The sequence below is a fragment of the Phaseolus vulgaris genome, chromosome 2 (assembly GCF_000499845.2).
Source record: "Phaseolus vulgaris cultivar G19833 chromosome 2, P. vulgaris v2.0, whole genome shotgun sequence".
In the NCBI taxonomy this organism is placed as follows: domain Eukaryota; kingdom Viridiplantae; phylum Streptophyta; class Magnoliopsida; order Fabales; family Fabaceae; genus Phaseolus; species Phaseolus vulgaris.
The window spans coordinates 44611422-44628897 of NC_023758.2; the positions used below are offsets into that span (position 1 = coordinate 44611422).

Here is a 17476-nt window from a genome sequence, read left to right on the forward strand (position 1 = left end):
TTTTTTTATTTTCTGTCTGATTCTTTAGTCAACCTATGAACAAGGCTGCCGAATTAAGTTGAGCCAAATTGACATTTTTTTAACTTACTATAAAGGTGAGTCAAATTAAGTTGCCTACTTTTTCACAACTAAACGTACTTTTTCATTCACATTTCATGTATTATGTTTGATTTCCCATCAGCAGAAATTCTCAAGTATGCAAAACAGATAAGGATAATTAGTTGATTCAGAACGAAAAATCAAATACAAATTTCAGTACGTAGACAACAAACGACAACAGCACAAGTGTTACTACTAGACTTGAACATACTTATAAAATCTGAAATTTCCCCATTATTTATTAGTAGCACATTAAGTGGTAAAAGATTTTCATCATCGGATGGTGATAAAATCAGTTATGAGATTCAGGGACACCCCCCTCTTTGAATAACTCAGATAATCTGGAGGCCAAACTCTGTTTTGCTGCAGGTGAGACGCCATGCTTACCAATCATTGACTCCAACACAGCCTCTGAAAGCAGTTTATTCTCTATAACAGTACTGGCTTCTTCCGGAATGGCTCCATCTTTAGAGAAACTTATCTGTTTGCAAATCAATTAAATAATGAAAAAGATGTACTAATGTTTCTTGGAACAACATACATGAGTAAGCAAAATAGATGAGAGTGGATAATTTATAGGAATAACCATGGCATGACGTGAAATTGATGCATGACAACAACAACAACAACGTACTTTGAAAACATAATAATCACTAACCAATAATGATCCTTTAGGCAACACTGTGAAAAGGATAGAGGAGCCTGGTGGGAACGTTTCGTCTTTGAAAATAGAAACAAACTTGTCTATTGCTTCAGCTTCTGCCTCAGTGTAAATCCCAAGAGACTTCCAAATGGCTACACAATTTTCTGACACTTTCTCTGAGTATTGCTGCCCCGTCAAGGGTAAGATCATTGTTACCTGCATAAATTTCTCAAACGGACCTGAACAGTGAACAAAACATCCTTTTAGTTTCTTCGCATTCACATGCTGAAACCATATCTCTAAACCTTACAACGAGCTTCCCATACACGTTTACAGTCACATTTTCAAAACACTATTACCTAGCACACAACCAAAGATGCTACATCCACAACATTCATTTGATTATATCATTATTTAATATATTTTTTGTTTTGTAAAATTAGTAACAAGGAAATTTTAGGAGAAAAAACCGAAGATTGTGAATTCAATTATATATCTTATGAAGTATAAAGTGTTTTTTGTGAATCACTGAAACTGTAGTATAATATAAACTCACTGCTGAAAAAAAAATAAAAAAAAATAATATAAACTCACACTACACTGACACTTGTTATCACTGAGACTGTACAATTTTTTACATTGAACATAAAATTCTTACTTAGATATAACAAATGAAAATAATTTCTATAATAATTATTTGAAAAATGAGGGTTTTGTTTTGTCAGTATCTTTATAGGCAGTTGGTAAAAGACCAAAAAAGTAGTTAGTTAGTTAATTACCTGTAATTATATCTCTGAAGAATTCGACGGAATCCGTTAATTCGGGAGCAGACTTGCCGTTCCACTTGACGGAGAGAAGAGGAACGGCATTGGGTTGGAGGTAGACTCCAATGGCAGTGAATTTAACGAAATTGTCTTGAATCTGGAGGCCCCTGACGCCGGCGCCGGCGAGGAAGAAGGCGGTGGCGGAGGAGGGAGGGTTGACGGTGGGAGGGAAAGTGACGTTGTCGACGTCTAGGGCGGTTACGGAAGGGAGTGACATTGGAAGCAGTGAGTGAATTTGATGGGTTGAAGTGAAATGAAAAGAAAAATTGAATATAAAGAGGGGAGGGTTGATGAAGGGTAGGTAGAGGAATGGGAAATGGAAGGTGGCGCCATCAAGCATTCAATGCAAAATATAAGGTTTATATAATTCTGCAAAACATTAAAAAAAAGTGAAGAAATAAGGTGTATAAACATGTAAACAAAATGATAACAATGGTTATAAAAAACTAGAAGATCAAAAAATAACTTTTAAAAGTTGAAAACTATATGAAAATTATTGGTGTATATGTGTTTAAAAATAAAAGTTGAAGTTGAAAATATATAAAAAAAAGTAAAAATAAGTAAATGATTTTTATAAGAAATTTGAAGATAAAAAAATAATTACGGTTATAAAAAATAAGAAGATAGAAAAAAACTTTTAAAGGTCCCAAAACTATAAAAAGATTAATATTATATATATAATGTTGTTTAAAAATAAAATCTTAAGTTAGAATATGTAAAAAACCAAAAATAACTAAAAACTAAAAACAAGTATATTATATTAATACTTTCACTATTATTCATTACAACTAATTTTGACTTAAATACAAACAAAATTTCAAGAAAACAACTTTGTTAAACACCCATCCTATTAGAAGCATTTAACTAAGTTTTAAACCTACACTTGAACAAAAATCTACACGCAAAAATCTACACGCAAAAGTATTAGAGAGAAAGGACTCTTACCAATGCTTTACCAAAGCAGTCAACTCACCACAGTTGAATCTATGCACGCGACCACTGAGATCCTCTAATTTGAAGGCAAATGAATTTGCATAACCTACAGATTGACATCCAGACTTTGCTGTGTCTGCCCCAGAAATTTCACTGCAATAGAGCATCAAATAGGTCGTCAATTTATGGATCAGAACAAAAACAATCATTTTCTTTAAACATTTGCACAACCAGACTACCTATGAGTATCGGAATCGTCTGATGGTTCTAGATTAAGAGCTGAGTCCCAAAACTTCTATATAATTATATTTGCCATATCATGAACAGCTCCAGAGCTACTCTCAAACTACAAACAAAACACATTTCAGTAATCAAAAATTGGAATCTGTTAACAGCAACTGTTAATTCAAAGGAACATATGAATTTTACTACTAAATATGATAAACTTCAACTTTATTAAAGGTGTACAACAGTGTATCAACTGTTGGTACAAAGAAACACATGAATTTTACTATTGAATATTATAAACTTTAATGTTATTAAAGGTGCACACCCCACCAGATATAAATATAACAGTATTATGATCAGGAAGCGATGTTGCAGTCTAACCAAACAACAGAGCTAAATCTAAACAAGACTACCTAGGCACAATGTTCTAATTACTTAGGGAGATAATAATCAAATAAGATATATGGGAATCTCCCAAATAAGTTGAAAATATTAACACATAACTCAATATATGTTTTTACCCTACGTTATTCCTATTTTCTGCAATGAAATGTCAGGATCTTACGTGAGTATCCTCTGAATCTTGGTTCCTGACAGGGTCAAAATAACAGCTGAATTACCGTGCAACTCCTGCATCTTCTTTGCAGCTACATACGGGATTCGCAGGTGATACAAATAGCAAACCTAGAAACACTAAGCTACAGAACTTTGTAAAACAATTTTATCCAATTATACAATCATCTTGCAGCATTATATACAAAAACAAGAAAATATAATGTGAAAATTACTTTGTATTTTCACCCATTAGAGTTGACAGGGAAGGTTTGAATATTCGCTCCCCCAATGTCTCTACCAAAGCACTAGCTGATAAATATGACAGCAATTAAAACAGAAAATTAGCATCATTACACAATGTAGCAGAAATATGGCAATTTCAAACATTTATATGAATAAAGCTAGGACTATGAGAAGCTAACAACATAACTCAAAAGTTCATGCTAACCACTCATCAGTTTGGTTCCCCATTAAACCCCCAAAAGTCAACCTCTAAACTATGTCATCCAAATATAATTTACTAACAACACATTGCACAGATCATACAAAACAAAGCAAGAAGTCTTCTCATAGATAGACACCACATTTTGCACAGATCAGCAAATATAATTATGATATATATATATATATATATTGAGAAGAACCTTTTTTATGTGAGAGTGAGAAAGGAATAAATATTAACCATTAAATCTTATAATGAAAGGTCAAAGTTAAAGAAATAGTAGTTTCTAGATACAATTTTTTTTAGTTTTGCTGATCCTTTAGGATTTGTTATTGCTTGAGGAACAGTTGTTCATTCTCAAAAACACTGAACCACATATGAGGCCATCATTTTCAAATTTGAACTGTTTACCCCTCCAAGAAGCCCTTATTTTTAAATCTCTTTTTACAAATACAGCTATCCAAGGATGGAAAGACCAGAGAAATGGAAAGTGATGCTTTACAGATACCTGAGATTGGATAGTTCATCCCATTTATCTGATATAGAACCATTAAAATTATTGTCAGCAAGATTTAGATACTGTAGGTCTTTCAAGTAGGAAATGTAATCGGGCAAGGGTCCTGAAAGATTGTTGTTCTGCAGTTTCCTGCATTACCAGACAGATCACTATATGATGTAAAGAAAAAAAACACATCACTGGTCAATCTCTTTCACTAAACCAAAGAGTGGGATATATTTTAGATGCTAGATAATTGATTCAGTACAACAAGTATAGGTATATTTTGTTTTTAACACACTTGGCAATCACGAAAGACTAAACACTTGCTCAACTACCTCATCTATTAACGGAGTTCAAATAAAGTTAATAGAATTAAAGTTTTTGTAGGAAGATTATTCTTTTTTTATTGTGTACAAGTGAAATATGTCAATAATTGTTGTACTGAACCATTTATCATATTTACATCGATTTCTTTCAATAAGAAAATACAAGAAATAGCTTGCTTACAAACTAGGAATGAATTCATAATGACAAATTATTTAAGTGAAATGGTGATCTGATTCAGAACATGAATTTTCAAGCTTTTGACAGAAAATCAGTTCAACAAGGAATTATGCATTTTGGATTTACAGAAGTACATTAAACACGACCTTAATTTTTATGGCACCATATTCCTAATTCTAGGAATGACTACTTGAGATAAATGATGATAATCTGGTTATCTGGATTAGTATAGCAGCAGTAGATGCCAATCTTATAAATGTCAACTTATCATGAAGACAACTTACACGCTAACCAAATATTTCAACTTGGTAATCGAGAGAGACAGTGTTCCAACAAATCCAACCGAAGCCAGGGCCCTGTAGATTGAATAACACTGACAAGTTAAATTCCAGCAAATGTTTGAGAGGTTCCTATATGCAATAAAGATGTTTGAATAAAGGATGAAGAGACTGGACTAAGAATATAATAGCAATAAAAAACATTTATTGAATGTTTGATTTTGCGTCAGATCAATTCAAATATAGATCCATGATCCACATTGAAGTTGAAGTTACTTTGAATAACTTCTATTTTTCACATCCAGAAACACGGATCCGAGGTTCCAAATGTCTAACCAAACATGCAATTAATGCTTTCGAAGATGATGAACTTACAGTGATATGACATGTCCGTTTCTACAAGTGACATGAGACCAGCTGAAGCACGGGCTAACTAAATGACTATCCCAGTCCGTTATTTGCTTATTGGAATCATTCAGGAAATGTAAAAGATCAAGCAGAGCTTCACCTGGGTATTAGGCAAAATAGTTAGCTCAGACCAATTCAGTTAAGAGTATCAATATACAATAAAAAAATGTTAAGTATGGTTGAAGTTATTCTCGAATCATAGAACAACATAGTAAAAAAAGTATTTGTTAAAACAAATGTAGTAACAATCTAACTATAACATGTAAAAGCATCCAAGATGACTCGTGAGAATGGTGCAACACAAGAGTGATCCTAAATGACAAATTACCAAAGTAATGAAACTCAATAAAAAATTGGTTAAACTATTCAATTGATCTCTAAAATTGTTTTTCTTTTAAATTTTAGTTTATATAACAAAAAATTGCTAGTTTTACTTCTACATAGTTTTTTCCAGTGGTTTATAATTGTCTAGAAGTTATTGAAACTGTTTAATACTGCCAAAAGTTCTTCTCTGCTCTTAACTATAGGAATCACTTAGCTTGCATACAAGTACAGGAACTTAAAACTTGAAATTTTCTAGTATAAGAACTAAATCGTAAAATAAAGACAAAGAAACAAATGAAGAGTTTAGGCTTTTAAATTTGATCCTCTGTCAATATAAAAATTCTAACTGATTTTTTGCACTTGAAATAAACAAAGGGTCAGATTATTACAATAACTGAGGTTCTTCATTTTTAGTGAAGACTTCAAACAATTTTTCCAAACATGCATGATCTTAGGGTTTATTGAAAGCTTAAATGTCCTTGCACGGTAACACAGGGCATCAAAGTTAAATTCAAACAACATACGCTTCAGGTGAGGAAAGAATAACAGTAAATTTTACCACACCTTCTACATCAGGATCTTTGATAGCTGAACTGACTGTCAAGATTGAAAGGAATATGAGCCATCTCGTCAATATTTTGAGAAGACCCCTGCTAAAATTTGGACGAAACATATAAATTTCTTTGATCTCCAAGGAAAACTCACCCGGTCGAGTCCCTTTTCAGAAGTTTTCAAAGGAAAAAATTCACCAACAAAAAACAATTAAACAACATTTTAACATAAATAACTAAAAAACTATGCAAAAAAAAAAAATAGTATGCAAAATTACACAGTCACCAAATTAGTCCTTGATATTTAATTTTCAATATATTTATTAGCCCTAAAAAATCTAAGATGTCACTATATTTGTCCTTGTAATGGACTAAAGTAAGTAGTGATGAAAAGAATCTTTGGAGGAGAAACTTTGTGATACAAGATTCACAGAACAGCAACCATGAACTCCCAAAGAAGAGTATCTTTTCCAGGATTCGTCTTGTATAGAGATAAACACACTAAAGAAGTTCATCCCTTCTTGAACAAATGTAAAATTCAAAGTAAATTATATTTATCTCCCTGTGTTCTATAAGTTTTAATTTAGTCGTAACTTCGAATCCGTATCGTGTCCGTATTGTGCTTCTTATACACATATCAATGACATTAGGAATGTCAGGACAAAATCCAACCTGAACCTCAATTTTCACAATCCCTTGCAGAAACTGATTTCACACGAAACCCCCTTTTCAAACCACTCCCACACAACTCATGGCTATAAAAGTGACATTGTCCTCTCCAAATTTTAAATACAAAATCACCCAAATTCAAAGTCCTGTATAATCCAAAACCCAATTAGTTAAAAGCACTTAAGATTGTTAACGAGGGTATCCCTTCCACAAAATCAGACCATAAATCAAACCACATTAAAAAGGCAATTAAAGAAGACAACATTAAACGTGAGTTGAACCATTCCACAAAACTCTTGAACAGTAAAAAAAAAAGAACGAAAATTTGTTTACCTATTTGGAGCAAATGCACCGACACACTTCAGCAGAAGACAAATGTCTTTTAAAGAATTCAGAACAAGTTTTTCTTAATGTTCACAGCTGTTTCCATTCATCATGTTTCTAGTTAATACCCTAGCTTAATTTTATCCTGGATAGGCTTTTCAGTACATTCAAGAACCTGTATTTTCATTCAAAAAGAATCAAGAACATGAGAACTGGTGTGAATAACTGCATTCTATAAAGTTTTTTTTTTGTCAGAAACTTCATTAATGAACGCATGAAAATCAAAATCAAATCCCTGCAACATGCAAAGTTGAAGCAGACCTTAATCAACGACCATACCACAAAGACGTCGAACTGAGGCCACGAAACACAAACTTGTTCTCGTGCTCATCACCTGGCACCGTGCGAGAATCGCAAACTGATAAACACATTATCGCAACATGGAACGAACGACGCAAGGAATAAAGCCAGGACCTACCTTATTTGGTTGGTGAGTATGTGCCAAGATTTTTACAAAACGTTAGGATTGTTTCTTCTTACACTTTTATTCCATCTAGAGAGACGGAATTTGAAATAATTATAAGTTTTTATTGAGATTTTCAAATCAACTTTTGATACAGGTTTTTGAAATAAATATTTGGCAATCGCCCTTAATTAAATATATTGTTGAGATTATATTAATTTGTCCTTAAAATCATTATTTTTTTTAGTTTGTATTAAAAATATAATTAATAATATTTATAGTTTATGATAATTTTTAATAAAAACATTTCTGTAAAATAAACAAAAAATTAATTAATTAGTTTTGATTAAATAAACATTTAAGATTAAGAATATTTTTAAAAGGTTTTACATGTCTAAACTTACACTTTTAAAAATTTAAAGAATTTAGTTATCAAATCTATTAAAATTATATTTTTATTCATTTATTTATTGATATTTGACTGGTAAAATGTTATTTAGATAAAACACGTGTTATTGGATAAATAAATTTTTTATATTATTTAGGCGAAAAAACTTGTTAACAGATATAAATATAGTGTACAAGGTTACCCTTAAAACGAGAAATTAAATAAAAATTTCATTAATAATAAAATTTGCTATTATTATTGTGTAGTTTTTAAAATATAATCACAGATAAAATAGAAATATATTATTATAAATAATATAAGATATAAGTTGTATGAAAAGAAGGGATAAAATGGTAAATAAACATGAAACGCGTTTGGCATTCGTATGTTCTGGTGAATCTAACAGGGAAGCGTGTTCATCGTGCGTTGGAAATACCGCCCTTTTTCCGTTTCTCTCTCTCAAACTGTTTCTTTCCCTTTTCATTATTTATTTAACTATTAAATAATATATATATATTATATTCTATTGCTTTTGCATTCAGTGAGGTGAAAGGAAGGAAGGGCATAAAATCAAAATGAAACGTTGAATTTTAAAATCTGATAATGGTAACAGTAATATATAGGATTTGCATTAACGTATTCTTCTTCGAAGGGGAAGAAGAAGACGAAGAAGAGAAGGGTTGCATTGCAACCGTATTCTGTTAAGCTCCAAAATCCAATTCCGTCTCTAACCTAACTTCCTCTCAGGTTTCATGCCAATTCCTCTCTCTTTCGTTTTCGTCCCATTCATCGTCTTGCCTAGATCTATTGTTTCTTATCTCTCTCATCAATTCTATTTCTTCATCGTTCATCGTATCTCTAGATTCCTCCATCCTAAGCTGCATTTTCAATCACTGACTGAAACGTTTTTTCATTTATCTCAATTTTCAATATTAGGTTGCCGCAATACTCAATTCGGTTTGGAATATTAAGGCCGCACCGTGCGTGCGTACACGCCATAGAATTTCGTTTTATTTTCGTTCTTAATCGAGCAATTAGTTTGTGAGTTGTTTCGGAATTTAATATCGCTTCCACTTTTTGCTCTTTGTTTATGTTATATGATTAGGAATAATGTGAAATGCTGTAAGAATATGTATCCTGATTTTTCATTTAGTTAGCAAGTTGAAGTTGAAGGGTGCTATTTTATAGTTCTCAATTCGTGTTTCTTAAAACTGCATCAAGCTAGTGAACCCCACTCTGGATTAATATATTTTGTATTTTTCTGCATTGCCACTAGTCAATCACGCTTTGCTGCCATATTTACTATTTTTTTTTTTTTAATGTTCTGTCTATAATTCTTGTTGTCAGTATTTTTTTTAAATGTATCTATGACAATGTGTGACAGTGTGTCATGAATGATCAGGTTTTATGTTTGACGGAAGAGTTCAGTTGAATGAGTTTAACCATGATAGATTTAGGGATTTCATTTCTGAGGTTGATCACGAGCCCTGATGCTTCCAGTTTATCTATTCTTGGATGGCTCATCACTGGATCATTTGGACTGATGGCAGTCATATACGCTGTTCTTAAGTGGCAGCGTAGGTCCTCGTTGAATTGGATTAAAGCTGCAGCAAGAGAAAAGAAGAAAGTTTGGAAAAAGTTTAAAGTACCATTGTCTGATCATTCTTGGGTTGAAGATTTCACTTACAGAGAACAGCCATCCACTTGTTGTTTCTGCTTGACTTCCCTTTGGCCTTCTCAAAATCTAGGTACAACAGCCTCACCACACACACCTCTCCATCGTTGCTCTGTTTGTGGTGTCGCTGCTCATTTCCTTTGTTCACAGTTTGCAGCAAAGGATTGCAAACGTGTGGCTCAGGCTGGTTTTGGCGATATTCGACACCACTGGTCAGAAAGATGGGTTAATGTGTATGAAAATCACGAGATGTCTGCCTTCTGTTTTTACTGTGACGAGGCATGCGGTGTTCCCTTTGTTAAAGCTTCTCCCACATGGCATTGCCAGTGGTGTCAGCGCCTCATTCATGTTAAATGTCATAACAAATTGACTAGAGATTCTGGTGACTTTTGTGATTTGGGTCCCTTGAGGCGATTTATCCTTTCTCCTCTTTGTGTCAAAGAAGTTGATGAAGATCAAAAAGGAGGACGGCTAAGTTCTATTATAAGCTCTTCTGTTAATGGCCAGATTAGAAAGCGACGCAATCGCAATAAACAGGGAGGTGGTTACAATGCTAATGGTAAGTTACGTGGTTCCTCAGTTACTGATGCAACGCTTTTCGAATATGTGTTGAATGGTCTCAGCTGGAATAAGTCCAGTAGTGAAAAGTTTTCTGATCAATTAAGTGGGAGTAGAGTATTAGGAAACGAGTTAACTTCTACCCATACCCACATCAAGAAATACACACTGGTTGATTTGCCACAAGATGCAACCCCACTTTTGATCTTCATAAATGCCAGGAGTGGTGGTCAGCTTGGGCCTTCTCTTCATAGGAGATTGAATATGCTATTAAATCCTGTTCAGGTGATTACTTTGACTTTGATAAACAATTTATTTTTTTACTTGTTATTTAAGTAATGACATCTGTTGTTAAGCATATTGGAGATATATATTTTAGATATTTTTCAGAGTCATGTTGGATCATGACTTTTGAGTTTGTTTGATTAGTAGTTATATTTAGTGAGGATTTTATGTCAAGATTCCTTTAATTCTACTTTTGCTCTCTCCTTCATACTGCTGTCCAACAGTGTTATGTTATCCTGATTCAAATTTTGAAAAAGGAATATTTTTTCATATATTTTCTTAAAATAGAAAATTATAACACTATCACATAATGCGTGAAATCTAGGACCTGCTGGCTTAACCTTGTATGATTTGGATTCATCATCCTTATTCCTGAAAATGCAAAATACTCCTCCAAATTTAACTCAATACTGTGAAAAATTCCTTTTATTTTCTTGAAGCAAGGGGAACATTTTTTTTAAAGTGTTGCAAAGTCACCTTAATTATGGTCACTCTTAGATCACCTTAATTACGACCTCTTTAGGGGTTGCTTTAATTGTTGCCGTTAGGGTGGTGGTTTAGTCCTACATTGACTAGAGATATAGCTGAAATAAAAAATTATAAAGCTTGCACAGTCCTCACCTTAAGCTGGTTTGAGTTGGGTGACGCCTTAAGTCCAAATTCTAAAATTAGTAGAGTATATTTTAAATCCATTGTTAGGCTACCTGCATTTGCCACATTCAAGGCCAGTAACCCTGGGTGTGAGTGGGAGTGTCGGACAATGTGGTCACCCCTAGTTGTGGTCTCTTTGGGGATTGTCTTAATTGCAGCATTAAGGGTAGTGGATTAGTCCTATATTGACTTGAGGTATATGACTTAATAGAACTTATAAAGCTAGGGCAATCTTCACCTTCCAAATAGGTTCTGTAGGTTCATTATTAACCATTGATACCAATTGCAAATTGCGTAGTCTTTAATATTTCTCCTGACTATTTACCTTGTGCCTTATTGAATCCATATATTACCAGTTAAGGAGATTTTCTAGGCAGGTTATTTACTCTTTCTTAAAACTAAGGACAAGTTAATAAAAGAAAATGAAACTTGGTTCTTATGCAGTTAAAAGAAAAAGTCAACACATTATGTTTATTGTATTGTTATCTTTCAATTTTTGCACCAAAAAGAACTTTTGGTTGATTCCTCTCTTAGAAATTCTTATGATTTTATAGTGGACTTTGTATGCAAATACAGATTTATATTTAATTGAATCTTCCTAAAAAAAATTAGGAGCAAGTTATCTATGAAAAATACTTTTTCCTTTCTTCTATAAACTAGCATTACTTGTCTAGATATAGATAGTGTTTTTAAATTGATATCAGTCTCACTGGACATTTTGTGGTTTGATGATTTTACTGTAGATATTTGAATTGAGTGCTTCTCAGGGCCCTGAAGTGGGCCTGGAATTCTTCAAAAGTGTAAGATATTTTAGAGTACTGGTATGTGGTGGGGATGGCACGGTTGCATGGGTCCTTGATGCTATAGAAAGACGCAGTTATGAGTCACCTCCACCTGTGGCAATTCTTCCCCTTGGCACTGGAAATGATTTGTCCAGGGTACTGAATTGGGGAAGAGGCTTCTCTACCCTTGATGGAGAAGGTGGATTGACCATGCTTTTGCATGACATGGGCAATGCAGCAGTCACTATGTTAGATCGCTGGAAAGTTAAAATCTCAGAAGAAAGCTCTGAAGGAAAATCAAATAAAGTGAAAACTAAATCCATGATGAACTATCTAGGTAATTCACTGAACAACCACCACCTAAGATTGTTTCTTAAGAGTTGCTAACATCTACAACCTGCGTTTGTAGGCATTGGATGTGATGCAAAGGTTGCATATAAATTTCATGTTAATCGACAAATAAGTCCTGAAAAGTTTTCTAGTCAGGTGGGATTCTCTCTTCCTCTATGTATATCATTGTAAAATATTCATTTTTGTTGGTCCATGTCAATTGTCTAGTTTTCTTAAATTTCTTTCAATGTATGTACATTCTTTAAACTACTATTGAAAGACTGAGCAATATTAATTAAAATCTATGCTGCTGTTACGTGCTTATAGGCCTTATTCTAAATCGGTTTGCACTAGGTCTATACATATAGTTGAATGAAATAGGAACCTATTATTGATTATTTTAATGTTTATTTTACTATACCTTATACATGTTTACGGCTCTTCTCAGTTAAAGAGCTTTGGTTATTTTTTTGAGTTCTCTTATCTATGGTATTTAACTTGTTTACAATTCATACAATGCTTCCTTACCTAATACTTGGGTTTCTTAATCTCCAATGATTATTCAATTACTAGTTTTTGAATAAATTGCGATATGCGAAAGAGGGAGCAAGAGATATTATGGACAGAACTTGTGCTGACTTGCCATGGCAAGTATGGCTTGAAGTTGACGGGAGAGACATTGAGATTCCCAAGGTTAAATACTGATTATTATTTTCACATAAGAAATTTATTTTATGAATATTCTGTACTCTAAATTTACATGTAAAACATTTAGTTGTTTCTTTCATACAACAGGATTCTGAGGGCTTAATTGTGCTCAATATCGGGAGCTATATGGGTGGAGTAGATCTTTGGCAAAATGGTTATGAGCATGATGATGATTTTAGTCTGCAATCCATGCATGATAAAATGCTGGAGGTGGTATGTGTATGTGGAGCATGGCACCTGGGAAAACTTCAGGTACGTGAATTTATAATTTTGTTACTTTAAATTTTTCTACTGCACTACTGGTTTAAAACAAAATGAACAAAATATATTTACCTTGGGTTTGAACCAAGAACTTTAAAATTTGGGGATTTTGATATGCTTGAAATTGAATTACTTTGATCTAAATTCCCTACATTTTCAAAATGTTTTATTTGGATAAATCAATTCAAACTTTTAAATATCAAATTATCAGTTTGGGTAGGTATTTTAAATTTTACCATACCCAATAGACACACGACAATTTGGTCGAGACAGCCCAGAGTAGTGAAGAGTCACAAACGTGAGAGGAGAAAGCATGAAGTATTTAAATTTTTTCCTTTGAAATTCTATAATTCTAAGTAATTAAATTACTCATCAATTTTTAGAATTTCAATGTCCTTTAGTTTTTTTTTTCATATAAACAACATTTCATAAAACATTTCAAATTCTCTATAAATGAATTATCATATAAAAGTTCTCCGTCTAAACATACTATTAAGAAAGCTTTTGAGGTATTCTTTATCTTTTAATGATATAATTATGTATGTGCTATAGTCATAAACAAAGTAATTACTGAAAATGCCAAACTGATCCAAATTTTAACATTCTAAAAAGTGAAAGGTATACACGGGTTTTGATCATTCCCATCACTTAACTAATGGTTAGGTCTAAATTCTACAATGGATACTTTCTATCATGATTTCATTTCATTTCATTTTGTATGCTTACTCTTTGTTGGACTCCCTGGAATCAAAATAAGCCTAAGCCCCGAACAGTAGAGGTAGCCCCGGCTAAGATTGAAATCATAGAGGATGCCAGAAAGAATTTAAACAATTACGAAAATTCTTCCGCCACTGAATATTCCACCCTCCTAAAAGCTTCATTACATTATTCGGTGCCTAAAACTTTCACATTCCTCTCCCTCACATTTAATCCACCTTCTGGTGGTAGGTAATGTCCAAATATCTCCACCCTTTCCTCCGCCCTTTTCATTTCACTAGCTGTCTAACTTGTTAAAAACCTCTTCCTTTTTATGCTGCTCCCCGCCTCCTCCCTTCACACACACACCGCCGACTTTTACGGGGCCCATATTTTTCAATTGTAGATTAAACAACCGTTAAGGCTCAGTAAACCGTTAAAGTAATAGAAGTTTTGCATTCATGTTATGTATAGCATCTTTCTCGATTTGAAAATCTTACTTTTCTATATAGCATACTTGTTAGATTTTAAGTTTGACCCAATGTCAATAAATAATAGGACAAAACTTACATGTAGTAACTATTGTACTGTTGATACTAGCTTCCCATGATATTTAGAGTTTCACTTTGGTAATATATAATGCATTTAATAAGATGCAAATTATCAAAGTAAAAGTCTAAATCTGATTAGAGAACAACACTAATAGTATCTAAGGTATTATATGTAAGTTTTGTCCCAAATAATATGCCATCAATTACGTGAGTCAACTGCATGAAATTGATCCAGCTTATGCTTTCATCTTGAGTTTGAGCTTCAAGTATACAAGTGCGTTAAATATTTAATTAAGCTTTTTGTTACTTACGTAGTCCTATTCGGCTGAAGCAGGATTGTCCCTTGTAGAAGATACCTGTAGTCCAAAAAACTGTTTTTACCGTTAGGATCTTATAATAAGGACTTCTCATACTATTATGGCAAAAAAAAAAAAAAACAATAAAAAATTATTATATATTTTAAACCTTGTTTGTTGAAATGACTACTCTAGATATCGTAGAAAACCTTTTGCAAAACAGATTAATTTATTTGTACATTTATTTCACTTGTATCTTTTATTGCAATGCATATGGAACAGATAAAAGAAAAAAAAAATCTAGCTAAATTGAATTTTAGTCCACATTTAATACCTAATTTACGATATTAGTCTCTATTTTCCCCCTGCAATCTTAGTTTCCTGATTTTAGAAAATCTTCAATTTTGATAACATATTTAATTATACATACATTTTATTTATTTTAACATTTTAATAAATTAAATCATATCATGATGGTATTATCTTAAATAAATATATTAGATCTAGGGTTCAATTAGATTAAAATAAAAGAAATAAAACGTATTTAAAATTATGGAAGACCAAAATGTATGAATTGGTAATTAAAGGGAGAAAATACTGTATCTAAGTTTTATGCAATTCCAATTTAGCCTAAACTTCAAAATTAATGGTAAATTAGTAATATGTATATTTTGTTTACTGTATAGGTTGGACTTTCACAAGCAAGAAGGCTTGCACAAGGTAAAGTCATCACGATACACTGTTCCAGTCCTTTCCCGGTTCAAATTGATGGGGAGCCATTTATCCTACAACCAGGATTCTTAGAAATTACTCATCGCGGACAGGTAACGGCATGCTTTCATATTTTTGTGGTAAATAACTCTCATTTTCTACTCAATGGTACATTATTGTATGCAGTTTAAGCAAAATACGTTCTTATCCATATGGGTCTAGAATGTATTTTCCATCTAATTAAGTAAGTTACAATTGCTCTCAAAAGCTGTGTACATACATCTTCTGGGTTTAAAACAGTGATATCTCATCCAGATAGAATTATGGTTTGTGTTATATTCACATGTAAGGGGAAGGGGGGACTGTCCGTCCCTGTTGCAATAATTAAAAATGGTTTGTATTATATTCACATGATGGGGTAATGTCTGAAAAGCCGAAGAGATTTTCTATTATTCAATACCTTTTCCCCTCCAACTAGATTTTTCCTGATCTCAATTTTCCCTTGTTGATTAGAAAGGAATAAATATCGTAGACTTTAACTAGTGGAAGACTGGATGGGTGTTGGCGATTAAGCTGAATTTAGGGATAGGCAAAAAATAATACCTTTTGTTCACGTTTTTGGGTAAACGTATTTTAAAGAAATGATTAGTTATTTTTAGTGATCTCTTCAAATTTGAGCTTTAGAAAATGTGGACAGTTCAGTTCACTAGAATTCTGAATACATGAGGGTCCTATGTTGTAAATTCAGGCATTCATGATGAGGAAGACTTCAGAAGATGAGCCTAAGGGAAGAGCAGCTGCAATTATGACAGAGGTATTACTAGACGCCGAGTGCAAGGGAATTATTAATGCATCTCAGAAGAAAGTTCTTCTCCAGGATGTGGCCATTAATCTTTCATAAAAAGATCCATCTCTGGCTTAGCACGCATTATACATAGTTGCCCATATGGGTTTTTGACTTTTTGCCTTCTAATCCTTTTTATAGGACCATTTTTGGTAATATATTGGAAATAGAGACAGAAAGATTAGCTCCACTAAGTGGCAAATTTAGTAAGAGTGAAAAATGTGCGGCGGCATCATTTAGGTTTCCGTTTACTGTTTGCGTTGCGTCTAACACCCCAAGCTGTGTGTATATTGTAACCCAGCAAAATATCATTTCATGAAATCCTTGTATTTGTACTATGTTACCATTGTGTAATGAGATTTTTTCTGAACATTTTCTGCCAGTGTTCATAGTGGATTTTGATATTCAAATTCTTCCAAGAATTAAAAAAAAAATGTTTAGTTAAATATATTTTAGATGTAGCCTAACAAATATAGGGATGACAAACGATTATGATTTATTGGATTTGTTCATGTTTCGACATGGATTTGAATCCATTTATTTACAAGATTTGGCCATTAAAATAAACGGCCATGCATGATTGTGGTAAATCACCATAAACAATTTGAATTTGAATTAGAAAAAAAAATGAATTTAAATATTTAGTTATTTTGTAGGTTAAAAATAATTGAGGAACAAAAAAATGTTTTAAAATTATGTAATTTGAATTGTTTGATAGAAAATAAAAATAGTATTGTGGATTTTTTTTATTCTTTCATATTTCTTCTTCAATCATGCTCTTCCTCTCCCTGCTCTGTATCAAACAAAGTGAGAGAAAAATTGTTGATAAACTAATAAGTTGTATACATTTTTATTACCTATATTGTCAGCAGTGTGACAGTATACCTATTATTTTTTCTACTATGCAAGTAGCACCAATCACGTATAGTTGTCCATCACAATTAATTTGACAAGCTGGTGAGGGGAGACAGAGGCATGTACAAACGGAGAGGTTTT

The 17476-nt window shown here is 32.7% G+C and overlaps 2 protein-coding genes across 22 annotated transcripts; one reads left to right on the forward strand and one right to left on the reverse strand.

Annotated features, from left to right (window-relative positions):
- Nucleotides 1-208: 208 nt before the first annotated feature.
- On the reverse strand, nt 209-7814 carry LOC137812517 (chalcone--flavanone isomerase 2-like). 16 transcript variants are annotated; one of them, XM_068614545.1, is made up of 10 exons: nt 7760-7814; nt 7603-7675; nt 6302-7456; nt 5381-5513; nt 5012-5083; nt 4233-4370; nt 3516-3591; nt 3293-3411; nt 2739-2845; nt 2513-2652 (listed from the first exon to the last, which is right to left on the reverse strand). In XM_068614545.1, the coding sequence occupies exons 3-7, from the start codon at nt 6408-6410 to the stop codon at nt 3588-3590; spliced, it is 456 nt and encodes a 151-aa protein (XP_068470646.1). In that variant the 5' UTR covers nt 6411-7456; nt 7603-7675; nt 7760-7814; the 3' UTR covers nt 2513-2652; nt 2739-2845; nt 3293-3411; nt 3516-3587. The 16 variants fall into 16 exon arrangements, with proteins under 16 accessions (XP_068470635.1, XP_068470632.1, XP_068470633.1 ...); XM_068614536.1 differs by having other exon boundaries at nt 3293-3420; nt 6302-6387; nt 7621-7813; XM_068614537.1 differs by having other exon boundaries at nt 3293-3425; nt 6302-6387; nt 7621-7813.
- A 694-nt stretch (nt 7815-8508) lies between these two features.
- LOC137812524 (diacylglycerol kinase 2) lies at nt 8509-16852 on the forward strand. 6 transcript variants are annotated; one of them, XM_068614551.1, is made up of 9 exons: nt 8509-8879; nt 9069-9173; nt 9535-10650; nt 12045-12420; nt 12493-12569; nt 12987-13106; nt 13209-13373; nt 15612-15749; nt 16385-16852. In XM_068614551.1, exons 3-9 carry the CDS (start codon nt 9565-9567, stop codon nt 16535-16537), a joined length of 2115 nt encoding a protein of 704 aa, XP_068470652.1. In that variant the 5' UTR covers nt 8509-8879; nt 9069-9173; nt 9535-9564; the 3' UTR covers nt 16538-16852. The 6 variants fall into 6 exon arrangements, 4 of the variants coding, with proteins under 4 accessions (XP_068470652.1, XP_068470654.1, XP_068470651.1 ...); XM_068614550.1 differs by having other exon boundaries at nt 8545-8879; nt 9517-10650; XR_011081261.1 differs by having other exon boundaries at nt 8674-8879; nt 13189-13373.
- Nucleotides 16853-17476: the final 624 nt, after the last annotated feature.